Here is a 17480-nt window from a genome sequence, read left to right as displayed (position 1 = left end):
ACCTTCTGGGTTCCTCTACCACTTGGAGGAGGAAGTTATCATCAATGCACTCCAGGAACCTCTACTTCTTGTGCAGCTCTCACCTGCTATCCCTCCCTCGGGGATGGTGTATCCTAGCTCCACCAGTCTATTTCCCTTTCACAATCCCAAGACCTTAGTCTCTCAACTTCCCCTTTTAGTGCAGTCACCATACTGAGGAGGTCACTCACTTGCTCACAGCTCACACAGGTTTCATACCTGCCACCCTCCATTTCAAGTGCTAGGCTCTAGCATTCTCTGCAGCCAAGGGTCTGGACACTCACATCTTGAAAATGAAGGTTAAAGCTTTTTTAAACTTGACTGGAAAAAAAGCTAGTATGGATTGTTGTAGGTTAGAGAAGGAGGAATGAAGGATGATTTTAACCTGTCCAATGCCACTCCTTGGTGGCAAAAATACTCATTTGTTATCTTGAACTAGTCACTTTGCCTCTAGGCTGGAGAAACACAGTTTATTTGTGACTGTAGTCCTATAAGCACTTACAAAATGCTGCTAGCTAAGATAAATAGTGTGATTTATTTGATATAGGGCAATTGGTACAAAAAACTTGAGGGAAATATAGCCAGGGTGTTTCTGAATAAAGCAGTTAAGTTGCTGAGGATATTTGCTCTAGACCCATGCAGAGAAGGGTGATGATATATAGGCACTTGGATATGTCAAAAGGCTTCTTTGTGGTTGGGCTGTACAGAGTAGCTTCTCCGTAATGCATCCAGAACCTGAGAGATACAAAAGCTTAGAATAATGTGTAATGTATTAGCAGTTGATCAGGTAGTCAGGTAGACTGGGAACTGGTTGAAGGAGAGCCAGAGAGTTGTCAGTGGGATGGAGTCTAGCTGGAGGTCTGTAACTAGTGGGGTCTAACAGGGATCATCACTGGGACAAGTTCTGTTCAATATATTCGTCAGTGACCTGTATGAGGGCACAGAGTGCACTGTCACCAAGTTTGCTGATGACACCAAGTTGGGTGCAGTGGCTGACACATCAGAAGGCTGTGCTGCCATTCAGTGCTACTTGGACAGGCTGGAGGGTTGGGCAGGGAGAGATGTAATGAAATTCAACAGGGGCAAGTGTAGAGTCTTGCGCCTGGGAAAGAACAGCCCCAGGCATCAGTATGGGTTGGGACTGACCTGTTGAAAGACAGCCAAGGGGAAAGGGATCTGGGAGTCCTAATGAATGGGAGGTTGACCATGAGCCAGCAATGTGCACTTGTGGCCAGGAGGTGCAATGCTGTTAGAAGAGGTGTGGCTAGTAGGTCGAGAGAGGTTCTCATGCCCTCTGCTTTGCCCTGGTGAGGCCACATCTGGAGTACTGTGTTCAGTTCTGGGCCCCCCAGTTCAAGAGGGACATAGAATTGCTTGAGAGAGTCCAGCACAGAGCCATAAAGATGATGAAAGGAATGGAACATCTTTCTTTCAAGGAGAGACAGATGGAACTGAGGCTCTTTAGCTTGGAGAAGATACTGAGGGATTACCTCATCAGTGTTTATGAATATGTAAAGTGTGAGTGCCAGGAAGATGGAGCCAGGCTCTTCTTGGTGATGCCCAATGACAGGACAAGAGCCTCTGGGTGGAAGCTGAGGCATAGGAAGTTTCATTTAAACATCAGGGGAATTTTTACTCTGTAAGGGTGAGAGAACACTGGAGCAGGCTGCCCAGGGAAGTTGTGGAGTCTCCCTCTCTGGAGATACTCAAAACCTGCCTGGATGCGGTCCTGTGTGATCTGGTCTAGGTGATCCTGCTCTGGCAGGGGGGTTGAACTGGATGATCTTTCGAGGTCCCTTTCTGCCCCTGACATTCTGTGATTCTGTAATTGGTTTTGTGAAAAGTTTGAGAACAGAATCATATTAATTTTAGCATGACTGCAGCACACATGGCTAAAATGCAGCCTTCAGTATCATGTGCAGCCCTCCAAGGCCATCTTCATCTACAACTCATATCCCAGGGAGAGCAAGCAATAAGTTACAGGACAGTATTTGATCAACTCTTTATACCTTGAGCTGAACTTATTTTTGTGTCTTAGAGCTAATCCTGTTTTCAAATTAGGCCATTTTATGCAAATGAAAAGCCAGCTCTAGCTATTGTGTTGCTTTGCAGGTCACAAGGATTTTATCTAGTCAAAATACAAGTATTAAGGCACAAGGAGTCAGTAGAAAAGCATTTTAAATTCTGTCATCTTTTCTCTGTGGATCAGCTTTAGTTTGGAGTTTGCTTGCTTTTGGTGGCAGCTTTTGTTTGTGCTTGGGTAGATTTTTTTCTGCTATAGTCTTTCTGCTTTGGGAAAAGTGTCTGCTCCTTTTGACTCTTCTCCTACACTTCTGTAGCTTTCTGAGATAAAGAAGTTCATTTTGTGGAGCATAAGTGCTGCTTCTATTTTCAGACCTTCCATGTGTCAGATGTTCTTCACACTGATATTTTAGGATGTATCTGGTATCTGTGTTCTTTTTATTGAAGGGAAGATCTGGGGAGACCTAGGGCTGCTCAGGCTTAAGTGTTGAGCCCTTCTGAAGCCCCTAACAAAGCTTCACAAGCCTGTATCTGAAGCCTGTATCCTTGCATATTCTAAAATGAATGAAGAACTTGTCATTCTATTCCTTAGGGGCTCCTGAGAAGATGGAGTGTAATTTTGCAGAGTAACTGATGTGCTGTTCCTGTTGCTGATCACAGCTGTCATTTATTTACTCACCTGCTCTTACCTGTCCTGCAGGCCGTTTTCTGCCTCCTGGTGGTTCTGGCTGAGCCTGACTGGTGTGAACCTTGCTGGAGCAATGGGGGTAAAGTTTGTTGGCCTTTTTGTAGTCCTTTTGGTTGGCCTGAACACAATCTATGACCTATGGGACTTGCTGGGTAACCTCAGCTTGTCACTGGTGAGTGTCAGAAATTTAAGGTAGCGGTTGTAATGGAAAAACTCTTGCTGTACTTTGGGGGAAAAACCCAAAACATGTATGTTTAGCAGGGTATAATGTCATGAAAGCGCAGCAAAAAGGTTGTTGCTTTTTCCTTTCCTATTGAATACCTTGTTTGCTTTTTTTTTCCCAGTCTAGGCTACAAATGCTTATTGGCAGTGCCTGAGAGTACAAGGGCAGAGACAACATGGCAGTAGCATGTTATAGTCTGTCATGAATCACAGGGCTGCTCTGCAGCTTGCAGTCTTCACAGCCAGTCCTGAGGATGAAGGGGCAGCCATAGATAGCCTGCTTGTTTTCAGATTTAGTCCTTAAAAGCTTTAAGAAATTTACTAGTGAGCTTATGTGCCCTTTTCTAATATATTGCATTTTATATCTGGGGACTGTGAAATCTGATTTGCCATTTGCTGTCTTGAAACCAGCAGGAAAAGAAACTCTGCAAGCACATCTTTTAAAAGATGTTCAGGTCTCTTGTCTCAGCCTTTTCTGAAGCTTGAAAAGTTTGGTTTTTTTCACTTAACTGTTTGTCCTGTTTGTATCATAAACAGTGGGGAGTTGGGGTGACTTTTTCTATTCCTGCTGTGTGATTTGTTTTCTCTGATAAATGTGAGTCAATATATAGGTTGCCAACATGCAGCGTTTCAGCTCCAGAGAAGCACTTCTTGAGCAAAGTCAATTAATTGCATTTGAAATGGAACAAATCCATCATGTCTAAGCTTTCTGCCAACAGATGGGTGCACAGTGATTTCATTTGTGCTGCTGCCAGCAGAGGCAGCAAGCCCTGGAGTGTTAGAATATGTAAAGAAATTTACTCCAGAAGGTAAATGCTTTCTGAATAACCATTTGGCAGCCTTGGCACTTGATGAGAGACAAAACCCCAAACCAAACAAAAACCACCACCAGCAGAAAAAAAGCAAGTGGGGATCAAACCCAGAAAACCTGAGTAACTTCTCTCTGCATTTGTTAGGAAACTACTCATGATTATTTACATGCAATGTTTTTGGGACTACTTTGATTTCTGGAACTCACAGCTTGTCTTGATCTACCGTTCTGGTTTGCTTGATGTTGTCCTTCATGTGTATTTTGTTTTTTTGACTCTGCATTGAAGTCTGTTGTTAAAAGAAAACCTTTTCACAAAGATGAAAGCATATCATGGTAATTTTGAGCAGGGAACTAGAAGTTAGTTGATGTGCCTCTCCACTGTGTGAATTTTGTTATGTGTTATCAATCAGCATTTTTCAAAGTGGCAAGTGGTTAACAAGTATTTTGCTTCCAGCCATTTTGAAGTTAGATGTGGATATTTAGCAAACATTTTTTGCTGTTTAAATCTTGGGGGTTTTCCCTCCCCTCATCTCTTTATTACCCACCTTACATTTTACAATATCTGCTGCTAGCAACATCAGTAGAATGTGAAGATGTAGTTGCTTCTTCACCAGCTATGTACAAAACACCTTTCCAAGTGGCTTAAATAAGATACTGGGGTTTTTTTGTGTTGAAGCAGCTGAAACACTCACAGTTTTTCCTGCTGACTGAGTTACACTAGAAGTTGCAGTGTGGGAGCATCCTTGTCTGAGTAAGCTGGTTTCTGAAAATGAAGCATATCTAGGACCTCAAGAAGTGCAAATTACAGGGAGACTCCAGGGAGACTTGTTGAGAGGAAAAGTTTTGGTTTTGCCTTTTGCTTAGGTTTGGTATTTATTGTTCTGGAAGCCATCTCCATGCTGTGGTTTTGTGTCCTTGTTTTCAGAGCGCTCTCAGTGGGATAACCCAACCTCTTTTGCCAAAGTTAGGAAGTGCTCAGCACTTTGAAAAGTTAAAGTCTTGCACTGCCTGCATTGTCTCTTCAACTGGCAACCATGACATTTCACGGCACCCCAGCTCCAGCTTTTGGAGATGCCCAGCAAGGCCTGCCTAAGCTTTTATATTTCTCTAGGCATTTTTGGGTAGTTCTGCAGCCTCTGGAGCTCGCTTCTTGGGCAAGCTCCAGCTATAGGGCTGCTGCTCAGAGCCTGTGGAGTTATTCCTGCAGCTGCACTGTTTGATGCAGATTGTGTTTGTTACAGGTCATGCTTTGGAAGCATTTACTGGCTCGTGTACTCTGCCTCATCCTGCTCCCGCTTGCCCTCTACGTGGCTATATTTGCTGTTCATTTTACAGTATTAAATAAAAGGTACTTCACAATGTTTTTTTCCAGAAGAATCACTTATCTTTACTTTGAGTTAAAGCCTGTTGGTTATGGATTTCTCCATTTTCAAGGTCGGAAGCACATCTACAAGCTGTGTCTTTGCTAAATTCCTTTCATAGCCTCCTGCATTGCTCTTACTGAAAGGCTTTGGCCAAGGTGGCCATGAAACTGAGATGGAACTGGCTTTACTACTAACCCCTTAGCAAAAATGAGACTTAAGGAGCCACAGAATGAGGCTTTATTGTATGTAACCTGATGGTGGGTCAGTTTATTTGTCATGAGAACACCTCCAAAAGCAGCTGATGGTGCTTCGTACAGTGCCAGAGTGACTTCAAGGCCTTGCAGCTCTGGACAGTGTTTTGCAAGACCATGTCTCTCTGTTGTGATTCACAACATAAGGGGTGTGTGCATCTAGGGGCACTACAGTCATTCCTCTGATGCCATGTCTGGTTTTGTCATTTTCCTTCTGTAAAAACAATGTGGTAGTGCACGACAGAGCTTTGTGTGCCACTTTTGCCAGACTTTGAATTGTCCCCTTCTTTGCTGTCTTTTGCAGTGGCCCTGGAGATGGTTTCTTCAGTTCAGCATTTCAGTCCCAGCTGATTGGAAACAACTTGCATAACGTCTCTGTTCCAGAACGTGAGTGACCAAAGAAATAAACCAGTCAGTGCTGCCAGTGTATGTGGGAGTTTAAATAAATGCAAGGTCTCCCTGTGACTCGGTGCGAGGCAGTTCAGATTTTACCTTTGGGATCGTGGCCAGGTCCGTGCTGTTCCTCTCTGTGGTTTTATGTATCAACAGAAGAGAACAAGACTGCAAACAGCACCATGTTTAGGTGTGATCACTGGCTGTTTCATCTTATCACTTCTAGAGGGAAAGATGCCATTTTGAGGGATTTGACAGCTTTGTATGCATGCATATTATTCTTTTTTAGCTTTTATGTTGCTTGAGAATACAAGAGTAGATTTATCCTGTTCACCTTGGGTTTATAGGTGCTCAGTTGTGGGATTTGTTTCCAAAAGATGTGTGAATGAAGACTCCTTTGTTGACACATCAGTGCTTCCAGTTCAGACATGTTATATTCAGCATGTGTATGTACATAGGAGAAAGATGGCTCTGTGGCTGTTCCCTAATGCTCAGGCTGGCTAGGAGCTGCTGAGCCTTTAAGTTGGCTTAGCTTTCTGATTACTTCAACTTTCCTTTGGCTGTATCTACTCCAGGGCTGTTACTACGAGAACATTAGGTCTGTTCTCCAAGATTATGTTCTCTCGTTGGTGTTGGCAGGTTGTGAAGGAAGCTATCTTAAGCTGGAGAATCAGCTCAGCTATCCCACAGCTTATTCCCTCTTGTACTGCTCCTGGGGTCCAGCAATGGAGTGCTTCAAATCAGTGGCATGCTTCTCAAACTTAGTCATGTTTTACTTTTGACCATATGCTCCTATGCAGTTATTTCAAACCTTTTATTACTGAAATTATGCAGAAGAGAACTGGCACTTCTGATACTTTTTAATCTAGGTGGGAGAATTTTAAGTGTTTCAGCCAAATGTTATGTCACAGTTTTAATGAATTTTGTTTGGGAAGGGAAGGTAAAATTGCAGTGGGCTGTGCAGAGTGATGTGTCAAACAGGAAATGAGCTGTCACCAAAACCAAGCAGGAGAATGCTTGCCTAATCAGAGCACTGCAGACTAGCTGGGAAAGATATTTATAGGAGAGCTGCCTTATGCTTGTTTTGCCTCCTTCCTTCCTATGTAGACTTGGCTTATGGGTCTGTGGTCACTGTGAAGAACCTTCGGATGGCAGGGGGATACCTTCACTCCCACTGGCACCTCTACCCAGAGGGCGTTGGGGCACGGCAGCAGCAGGTTGGTGTGCTTCTTAAGGAGCTCTGCCTCTTGACTACAACCATCGCCCAGCTCCCCCTGCACTTAGTATTATAGCTCACTGTGGCAGGAGTTACGTATGTACTCAGTATGTTAAACTCTGTACAGAAGTATTATGATTGTCACAGGCAGCCTGTTGTCATCAGTCTCTACCAGTGTTGCTCATTTGTAAAGCAGTTGCTGTTTTCATCTCCTCAGCTGGCTAGTGATTATCCAAAAAGCTGAGATTTGGATATCCTGTTTCTGTAGAAGGAGCCTCTGAAGTAGGGTGAGAGGAGGTCAGGCTATATGATTAGAGGCCCGTGGTACATGTGGACTGCCATTAAGTGAGGTGATTCTGAGTGTCCAGGCTATACACTGAATAAAAGGGGTAATCTGGATTAAGGAGTGGCCAGTAAGTGACTTTCTAGGGGTCACTATCATCAAAGTCATCCCAAGGTTTCTGTGTTACCGATGCATTTGTTTGGGACTGCATTTTGCTGGCAAATGTGTGTCTGCTATCCTCAGCTTTTTCCCTGTTAGGTGAAATATTTTTTCCTTTGCTTTCAGGTCACTGCCTACTTACATAAGGATTTGAATAACCTGTGGATTATAAAGAAACCTGATTCAGATGCAGGTAACAAATACCAGTAACATGTCTTTTATAAATGCTGGTTCCGTTTTTCACTTTCTGACTTCTCTCCAAGGTGCAGATAGGAGGGGAAGAGGAGGAAGAACAAGAGGAACCTGGCTCCATCTTGATTCAGTGCTGTTTGTGTCTGCTGAGTTACATTTTTTTTCCCTCCAGGTTGCACAGCTGAAGATTGTATTCACAACATTTCAGCTAGGTAGGGCTGCAAATAGCAGAGCGGAAATTAATCTGAACTCAGTTAATATTTTACGGCTGTGAGTCCTGGAAAAGCTGAGTTCTGATACATTCTGGTATCTTGTGTTGATTGATTTACATGGATGGTTGCCTGTGACAGGAGTACTGAACATGGAAATCTATGGTTTAGAATACCATATAGTGTAGCTGAGACATGTTTGATCCACCAGAGTTTCCTTTCTTCATGTGAAGCTTGTGTTTATGAAAATGAACTGTCTGAAAAACAAAAATGCAGATGGAACAAAACTATCATCAGTGTTGCAAGACTAATTTTATCATTAATTATATATATACACACATGTACACAGAGTTGCTGTGTTCAGTTAGCCTGACCAGACATCCTCTTTATTTAAGGGGAGCAGTATGTGTTGCTTGAGGTGATGTTCTTTGGAGTAGCCCTCAGGGCTGGTCTTCAAACCGGAGCAGTTGTTTACACTTGATGTAGAGCAGACACAAATTAGTTTGCCTTGTATTGTCTGCTTGAGGCATGAGGGAGCTTTCAGAGACCCTGATATGTTTGTTAGTGCATTGATGTGATTAGTTTGCCTTCCTTCAGCAGATCCTTCAGACTCCTTGAGCCCTGTGGAGTTCGTAAGGCACGGAGATATTATTCGTCTGGAACACAAAGAGTAAGGATGATTTCTGGGATTCAAAGAAGATGTATGATTTAATTGATTTTGACAGAGGTATCTGTATATCTGCATTTCCAGTGTGGGATTTGTGGAGTTCTTACTCCTATGATTTATCTTTCAAAGGGTGTTAAATGAGGAACTTTTAACAGAACCATCATTAGAATTACCTACCTAAGCAACAGAGGGATTTTCTTCAGCTATGTGAGGTGCAATATTAAGGATAACTCTTCTGCAAAGAAGCAGTTACTGAACCTCCATTCTATTGCTTGTCCCAAGTCTCTGAATTTGCTAGTCAAATAATGTGGTGTTTTCTCCTAAGTGTGCTGCACATGTCCTAATCCTATGGGTATAGGCAGTGTCCACCCACTGACATTCTCAACAGCACTGAGATGACAGCAGTGAAACACTTGCAGCACAAATGTTGGCTGATGCCATTCCTCTCTGCAGGGAATACCTGAAAGGAAGCAAAGGAACCCTAGTGGCTTGATATTTAATCTTCAGCTAGTCTATTGTCACTATGCTACATTGTTTTGTGCTGTCACAGTTTTGATTTCTTAACAGAAGCTCTGAACTTTTGAGCCTGGAAATTGTCACATTGCATTCAGTATTGTGTAAATCCTTCCTTAAGTTTTCAAAAGCATTGTAAGATTTTGTTGTGTTTTTTTTTAAACCTTGAATTTTGGGGTTTACTCCCAAATGCATGATAATGAAGGTGATAGGCAGCTGGTCTTGCCTAGGTCTCCAGAATGGGAGGTGGAACTCTGGTGTTGCAGAAGAGATCCAGCAGATGGCTCTTGTCTCCTTGCTTACGGACCTTATCCAGCCTGGGCAGAAGGTTTCTGTGCAGATCAGGCTGGGCTGGATGCAGCTGCGTTGTTGTTGGGAGTGTTTCGTTGAGTGGTTTTATTAAGAACCGACTGGGATATAGTCAGACTTTTCTGGCTTCCTCTGTTAGTAGCTCCCATTAGAGCTGTAGGATGTGTGTCTGCATCATTCACAGCTTGTGCTCATATTAGTGGGCCACTTGTTCTGCCCTCAGAAAAATCTCAGCTTAAGTAGTACAATCTTTCCCCTCAAGAGCAAAACTGATGATCAACAGAGGACAGGATCTTGCTTTACTTCTTGCAAGAAGAGGACTGTTAGTCTCACCTTTACTTGTAATTTAAAACCAAAACCCCATAACCACCAATGTCTTTTCCACTTGGAAGTGGTGGATTGTAGCTTGAGGATTGGATTTATTCATGCTGTCCTACTTTTCCAGCATTGCCCCATGTGGCATAAGCTCAGACTGTCGTGGAGGGAAGTAGCACTTTCATTCTGTGGCCCTCATTGCTGTTAAGGCTGCATCCTGCCCTGCCCTGTGCTGCCCCACACTTGGCTGGAATTCAGTGACCAAAGCTCTTGCAGCTCTCTGAATGGCTCAGACCAAGGTTCTTATCACAAATTGACTGAAACTTAGAAACAAAACAAGATTTGACTTTTCATTTCAGAACTTCTAGAAATCTTCACAGTCACCAGCATGAGGCTCCTCTGACAAGGAAGCATTTCCAGGTCACTGGATATGGAATAGTAAGTGAACAGCAGAGTAAAGCAAAAGATCCTTCTTTTGGGGAGGGTTCTTTTCTGTGGTGTTTTTTTTTTCTTTTTAATTTGTTAGCCAAAGTGATAGATATGCATCAGCCATACTGGAGGAAGAACTGATTTGACATATCTCATATCTAAGGTCTATTTAATGTGAGCACAGACAAGAATATAATTTAAGCTTTTACTGCCAGTCTACCTTTGGCAGCATTCCACTCTCAAAATGTCACACTAAGCAACCTTGAACTCTCTCTGACAGGTATTGTTTGATATATTTGGCCTTGCCACATAGACAAGTGCCTTTTTTTGGCACAATGATGATGACAGAATTTTGAATAATGAAAATCAAATCAGTTTTGAGGGCTGAATTTTCAAATGTGAGGGGCTGTTGCCTAAACTCCTTTTGTGAAGCAGCCAAGTTAATCCCATTTAAAATATAACACTGAGCAACAGCCATGTGTGAATTGGAAGAAATAAGGTTAGCAAGATAAAAATGCATGTGTGAGTAGTTGCTAATGTCTAGAATTGTCTCTTCCTAATGGAAAATCTCTTAGGTGAAGTATGAGCAAAGACAGCATGGACTTCTTTGTGTAATTTTGCCACCAGTAAAGTTTTAGAACTCCCTATTTTTGCAGTGCTTTAGTCCTTTATGTCATCCAGTTGGTGATGTTATTTGATTTTCTTCTTTGTTGTGGTGTTGTGTTTGTTGGTTTGTTTGGGTTATTTTTGTCCTATTGTATGTATGTGTGATAGAATGGATCAGGAGACTCCAATGATTTTTGGAGGATTGAAGTGGTGGGCAGAAGGACTGGGAAGCTCATCAAAGTCCTGCGGAGTCAAGTCCGGCTAACTCACGTTGCCACGGGGTGTATATTGGGCTCTTCTGGAAAGACCCTGCCAAAATGGTAAGTAGCTTGTAATCCCCTTCCACCTCTGCTGCTGTGTTCCTTTGCACAATGGTGCCTTCAAACTAGACAATATCTACATTTCCACCATTTCTTTATCTGTAAAAGAATAAAGAAGTAGCTGTCAGGTACTAAAAATAAAACCAGAGAGGAAGATTTGGGTTAGGGTTATGCAGTCTGTTACAGAGAAGCTCTGGAAAATGGTATCTCTTACTGAGAGAGCCAAGAGAGCCATGAGTTTTGTCCTGGGTTTGGCTAGAATAGGGTTAATTATCTCCAGAAATTGGAAGGGGCCACATCTCCCCCCTGAGATGGTCAGCTGAGCCAGCTCATGCTAGCTTTGTAAGAGGGGCTGGGACAGACAGTCGAAGTAGTTGTTGGGCACATGGGGTTCAGTAGGGTGCAGGCATTGGGTGTCACGTTTTATATTGCTTGTTTTTATGTATCCCTTCTTTACTCTTGTTGCTATCCTGATGTTCATTCATTCTTTGTATTGTTGTTTTAAACTCTCCTTATCTCAACCCGTGGGATTTGCATTGTGCTCCTATTTTCTCCTTCTCAACCCGCGGGTGTGGGAGGAACCACCACAGCTTGTGTAGTTGTAATCTACTAAGTCCAGGATAGCTGATGTGTTCTTCAAGGCCCATTTTATGCTTGATGTTCACAAAAATTGTTAGAAGCTGAGGCAGTTCATGATGTTCCATACTATAATCCCCCAAATTGGTGCTAATTTCTTTTGTGGTTGGAAGATCTTCTTTCATTTTTGCATGCAACATCCAAAGCAATGGTAACAGTAAAGAGCTATTAGCAGAGGTCAGGATTTAAGATATCCTTAAATTTTATATCTTCATCATTAAAAGGAGGTATAGGCAGAGACATCCAGACTAATGCCAAGCAAGCTACTATATCTGCAGAGATGTGCTGTGTGGGATGCTAACATGGATCTTGCAGCAGCAGGCTGTGTGTTCATGTTGCTTCTCTTTCCAGAGCAGCCTCCATTGGCTTAGGCTTCCCATCACTATGTTACAGGAAAAAGGGTGTCTAAGAAATCCTGTGGATGCTGCTCATGCAGGCAGATGCATCTGGTGATGGCTTGGTTAGGAATGCAAGTGCCATTTAGACTTTACCAGTAAAACTGGGCAGATGGGTAAATGATGTGATTGGTTTAAACCCTGAAATAACTCACTGCCTCTGTCAGCAGCATTCAAGAAGGGGAGTATTTCTTTTTCCTGAACACAAATGTATTCTGTGAACGGAACTTACAGACACAAAATACCAACGATGTTAAGATCTGAGGGGGGAACTGCAATTAAGGATGGTGTAGAGTATGTTTCAATGTCTTTTTAGGAATTTAAAGGGAAGTAATCACTGTCCATTAGAGATTTAAGTGGTGAAGCCTGCTGAGTAGAAAATTCTATGTTCATCTACGACATTACTGCGGGGTTTGATGCACTTTCTCCCTAAGTATTTGACATGACCTGCTAGAAATAGGATGAGAGACTAAATAAGCAGTTGGTGGGATCCTCTGTAGTCATTCTTTTGTTCCTGTAATTCAGTTGTTTTAGCCATGAATTGATTTAAATTTGTGATGGTTGATTTTCTTCTGGAGAGACTTTAAAAGTTGAGTTGAAGTACAGTTTCTAGTTGCCAGTATGCACTGTCTTCAGAAATCTCACTGCATGGACCTGGATTTTTCAGTTTAAATGTCTAAAGTTAACTGTTCTGCTGCTCCTCAGGGGTTGGGAACAAGTGGAAGTCACCTGCACACCGTACCTGAAGGAGACTCCCAATTCGCTCTGGAACTTTGAAGATCATATTAACCCTAAATGTAAGTTAGTTATTTCCTTTTCATTTGAGAGTGAAACTTGGGCTTGTTGTTAAAGGAAGGGCTGAGCCATCAGATGGCAAGAATTGGCATTCAGTGTCTGGAATTTATCTGCTCTTTTCCAAATCAAGTACAAACTTGCTGAACTCGAGCCAGTTGCTCAGGGATGCGCAGCATTTTTCTGCGTCGCTGTGCTGTAATCTGGTGACCATTCTTTGAGTGTAATGCAAACATAAGGACTCCTAAGTAGGACTTTGAGATCTCTGTAGATAATAAAGGTGTGAAGTTTTATAGGTGCTGCTGCAAAGGCTTATTATTTTTAACATTATTGGTTTAATTGGGAATTACTGTCATCAGTGTGAGTATGTGATACACGCTTTAAGATATAAGACACAAAAAAGTGAATGGAGCTAGGATTCACATGCTTCTGGTGTCATTTTTTTCCTTATCTTACCAGGGTCATGCTAAATAATGACTTTGCAGTGCCATCAAGAAATGAATAAAAGTGTGACAGAGAGATGAATTTCCCAGTAATGACAAATGAGCCTTGCAGCCTTATCCAGGAGTGAGATGTGTGTAACAGCATCATTTGGCCTGAATTGTTTGATACCATTTTCATTCCATGAATTGCAGATGACTTGGACTAAATTCTGACTTAAAAAACCTGCTGTTCCTCATCCTTTCAGAGCCAACTATGCAAACCAAAAGAAAGAAATCCTGGGCTCTCAACTTGTAGAATTTACTCTTCTACTGTAATTCATTTAATGTTCCCACACTCATAGCTCATTTATACAGCAGCCTATGTCTGCAATTTCAGCTATCAATACAGAACTGTTTATGTCATGGATTTTTATCTGTTTCTTTTGCTCCTGGAATAAAGGAGGAAATCTAGGAGTACCTCAGTTGTGAAATTAACTGGGGAATACTTTTGACTGCAAGCCTCTGTGTTTAGAATATGAATGAACTGGGTAGGTAATTAAAAGAAGTGCTGGGAGATTTACACAGGAGGAGAGTTTCATTTGTTATGAAAGAGGTAAATAAAAGTAAGCCATACAGACTTCTAGTCTGTAATTTTCTCTCTTTTTCTAAAGTGCCCAATATCAGCTTGGATGTTTTGAAGCCCTCTTTTGCAGAAATTCTGCTGGAATCCCACATGGTTATGATCCGGGTAAGATATGATTAATTCTAGATTATAATTTCCTTTTGCATCAAAAAGATACAGCAGTTTCTGATGTGTCTTGGTGGTGGCTGCAAGCTAGGGCACAATTTACATACCCTAGCAACCTACTTGAGTTTATAATTAGAAAAAGGAGTGCTCTTGAAGCTAACTCTTCCAAAAGTTTGGAAGCCTTGGGCTTTGTGCCTGGCTCTGCTGTTGGTGTGATCTAGCTACAGTTATGTAATCCCCTGCTGCCAAAATTTGGGTTTTCAGTGAAGAGTTGGAAAATTTTCCCTACCCTACTGCAAGGTTTTCAAGCTCATTTCGTATTTGTGAAGCAAGAGAGTATTACTATGGTCAGTCAGGGAAATCAGTTAAACAGGCACTTAGGGGAAAATCAATGTTTGGACTGAAAATCAAAAATATATTTTTTAAGCTCATCAAGGTACTGAATTTTCTGCTTTCTCTGTTTATCCTTGATACTGAAAAAAAAAACCCACAAAAAAAGAGCTGGATGTAATATTTTCAAGGTGGACTGCTCTGGTGTTTTTTCCCATGATTGTTCTTTGTGCTCCTGGCCACCGCCTTTCTGCTTCCAGCTTTTGTCTGAAGAGCAAGGAGTTGATCTATAGAGAAAGGGGTCTAAGGTTTCATTTGCTGCTATTTGTAAAGCTCTTCTCGGATTCCTAAGAGAAGGAAGGTAGTCAAACAAATTAGTACTAATGCTAGGCATTTCCATGGCAACCAGTGATAATACTGTCTCAGGTAAGGAAGCACCTGCATGAGTTTCCATGGAAATAATCTTTCTGAGGCTTTTTTTACTTCAGAGTGGAGGAAAACCTGTTGAAGTAGTCTCTCAATGAACAAATAGCTTTTGCTTATGCAACATGTGCCCTCAGTGATAGAGAAGCTGTATGAGAGACATGAGGGAATACTGCATCTAATGGTGCCCAAAGAACATTTTCACTTGCACAGTGATAGTAAAGCATTCATTGTCCTCATTGTGACCATCTCCAGCCTTTTTTTCAGGAGGAGTGTTCCCTTTGGGGTTGGCCTCTTCTCCCAGGCAAGCAGCAATAGAACAAGGAGACATAATCTCAAGTTGTGCCAGGGGAGGTATGGGCTGGATGTTAGGAGGAAGTTCTTCCCAGAGAGAGTGATTTGCCATTGAAATGGGCTGCCCAGGGAGGTGGTGGAGTCACCGTCCCTGGAGGTTTGCAAGAGAGGACTGGCTGAGGCACTTAGTGCCGTGGTCTAGTTGACTGGCTAGGGCTGGGTGCTAGGTTGGACTGGATGATCTTCGAGGTCTCTTCCAGCCTGGTTGATTCTACGATTCTGCGTGTTTGTGTACTCGCATATTTCTGTGCAGGCTTTGCAGCATAACTGCCTCCTCATTTAAGTTTTCTTTTGCCTTACCTGTAGGGTAACAGTGGCCTCAAACCAAAGGACAATGAAGTTACGTCCAAGCCTTGGCACTGGCCCATCAACTACCAGGTATATTGTTTAAGACGCCCTCCTGTCTGTCTTCTGGTGCTTTTCCTGAGGTATAGCACCTCTTCATTTCATTAAAGATGCTGTCAGCTTTCTTTTGTAACACCTTAGATGCACGAGTAGGAATTTACCTTGCCTTTGCCACTGTGCAAAATACAAACCAGATTGCTGGCAATCCATTTTACTCTCCTCTGCTCTGTCTCCTCAGGGCCTGCGTTTTTCTGGTGTCAACGAGACCGATTACCGGGTGTATTTGCTGGGAAACCCGGTAAGTTGGAGTGGGAGCTTCCAGTGTGCTTAACGAGTTTTAGCTTAGTCTTGCTTCTGCCAATGACAGTGATTCTCTGCCTCCTCCTCCTCCTTTTCAGCTGTTTCTCTCGTTGTACTCATAGACGTGCATGTAGCTTTTCATTTCCTCTCAAGGCAAAGTGTGGACAGCCTGAAGTCCTAAAGCTTTCTTTTTTTTTCCCCCCTATGTAGGTGATTTGGTGGCTAAATCTGGTCACTATTGGATTATATCTTCTAATGGCAGTTTCCACTGCAGTTACCCTGAAGAGAGGGGTCCAGCTGACACCTGAGCTCAAAGGTGAGGTCAGTCTTGCTATCCCTCCTGCACTGTAGAATCCCTGTTACAGCATCCTGTGTTGCCAATACAGGAGAGCTCATCTTGGGCTGCTGCCTGTATTACAGAAATCTTTGTATCACAGAATTGTCAGGGTTGAAAGAGACCTCAAGGGACCTCTGGTTCCAACCCCAGTGCCTTGGGCAGGGAAGTATGTTGTATTGAAACCCTGGAGGTTGAACAAGGTCCACTTAAGGCAGCCCTATGTACAAAACACATAGCTATAGAATACATTGAAAGCATGGCATGAATGATGCAACTGTTAACAAAAGTTCCATACTACAAGTAATCACTGTGGTGAATAATTCTCACTTTATTACATGGCAGACCATTCCTGATGAGTTGCCAAATTTCCTAAGCCTGTAAGACTTGATAGGAAATCTTGAAGTTGGCAAGGGCCCTGAGACACCTACTTAGCCGTAGAGAAGAGCTCTGAAAGTGACTCACAGGCAGGAAATGTGATCCGTGGGCCCTCAAAAGTCTTACCACTCCATTGCTGCAGAGTATGGAGTTGGATGGGTATAAGGTGGCATTTTAAGGTGGTCTAAAGATATGAGTCACAGTGGTCTTTTGTGGCTTTCTTGCAGGAAACCAGACCCTGGATTAGTCAGTAGCTTACGTGTTAGCTCCGTTTGCAGGTTATCCCTTTGCCTAGCTAAGGAGTTGCCTCTGACTGCTCAAAAGTCAATATACTGGCCACACTTATTGTTAGTTCAGCTCAGAAATGACCAGATGTAAAGCTGGTGGGAAGACTGTATTCCATCTGAGCCTAGCAGTAGAAGGAAGTAATATGACATATGTCAGGGAAACCTTACTGATGCAGAGATCTACTGCTCTTGTATCTTTTAACTTGTTCTGCTTTGCAGGCTTCCAGGAAGTGTTTTCTAGCAGATACTTACCTCACATAGGTTACTGATAATAAGCTGCCTTTTCAGTTGCCTCTTACAGTCACCTTGAAAGTGTGTGGGCGGCAGAACTCTGTCTGCCAAGGGTGAGAAACCATTGAGCTTAGGTTATTGAGCAGTGGCACAGAATCACAGAATGCACTGGGTTGGGAGAGACTTTTAAAGGTCATCCAGCTGAGCCCGTCTGCAGTAAGCAGGGGTGTCCCCAGCCATGTCAGATTGATCAGAGACCCATCAAGCCTAACCTTGAATGTCTTCAGGGATGAGGCCTCCACCACCTGCCTTGGCAACCTGTTTCAATATTCCACCACCCTCATAGCGAAGAACATCTTCCTAATGTCCAGTGTAAATCTACCCTTCTCTAGCCTAAAACAGTTGCCCCTTGTCCTAGTGCTACTTGCCTTTTTAAATGGTCCTTCCCCAGCTTTCTTGTAGGCCCACTTCAGGTACTGGAAGGGCTGCTATTAGTTCTCCCCAGAGTCTTCTTTTCT

General features: G+C 42.8%; 1 protein-coding gene across 2 annotated transcripts in view; it reads left to right on the top strand.

Moving 5' to 3' along the window:
- POMT2 (protein O-mannosyltransferase 2) overlaps window positions 1-17480 on the top strand; it is a 29662-nt gene that overhangs the window by 4939 nt on the left and 7243 nt on the right. For both annotated transcript variants that reach the window (XM_064150419.1, XM_064150413.1), the window contains 13 exons: window positions 2741-2900; window positions 5003-5109; window positions 5681-5763; window positions 6877-6986; window positions 7554-7620; window positions 8426-8498; window positions 9992-10070; window positions 10836-10987; window positions 12724-12815; window positions 13904-13980; window positions 15394-15465; window positions 15671-15730; window positions 15943-16048. In XM_064150419.1, coding sequence (XP_064006489.1) covers window positions 2741-2900; window positions 5003-5109; window positions 5681-5763; window positions 6877-6986; window positions 7554-7620; window positions 8426-8498; window positions 9992-10070; window positions 10836-10987; window positions 12724-12815; window positions 13904-13980; window positions 15394-15465; window positions 15671-15730; window positions 15943-16048 — 1238 coding nt within the window. The remainder of the gene's footprint in view (window positions 1-2740; window positions 2901-5002; window positions 5110-5680; window positions 5764-6876; window positions 6987-7553; window positions 7621-8425; window positions 8499-9991; window positions 10071-10835; window positions 10988-12723; window positions 12816-13903; window positions 13981-15393; window positions 15466-15670; window positions 15731-15942; window positions 16049-17480) is intronic.

The sequence above is a fragment of the Pogoniulus pusillus genome, chromosome 1, assembly GCF_015220805.1.
Source record: "Pogoniulus pusillus isolate bPogPus1 chromosome 1, bPogPus1.pri, whole genome shotgun sequence".
NCBI lineage: Eukaryota > Metazoa > Chordata > Aves > Piciformes > Lybiidae > Pogoniulus > Pogoniulus pusillus.
The sequence above is the reverse complement of the archived record's forward strand: the minus strand, read 5'-3'. Positions and strand labels throughout refer to the sequence as shown.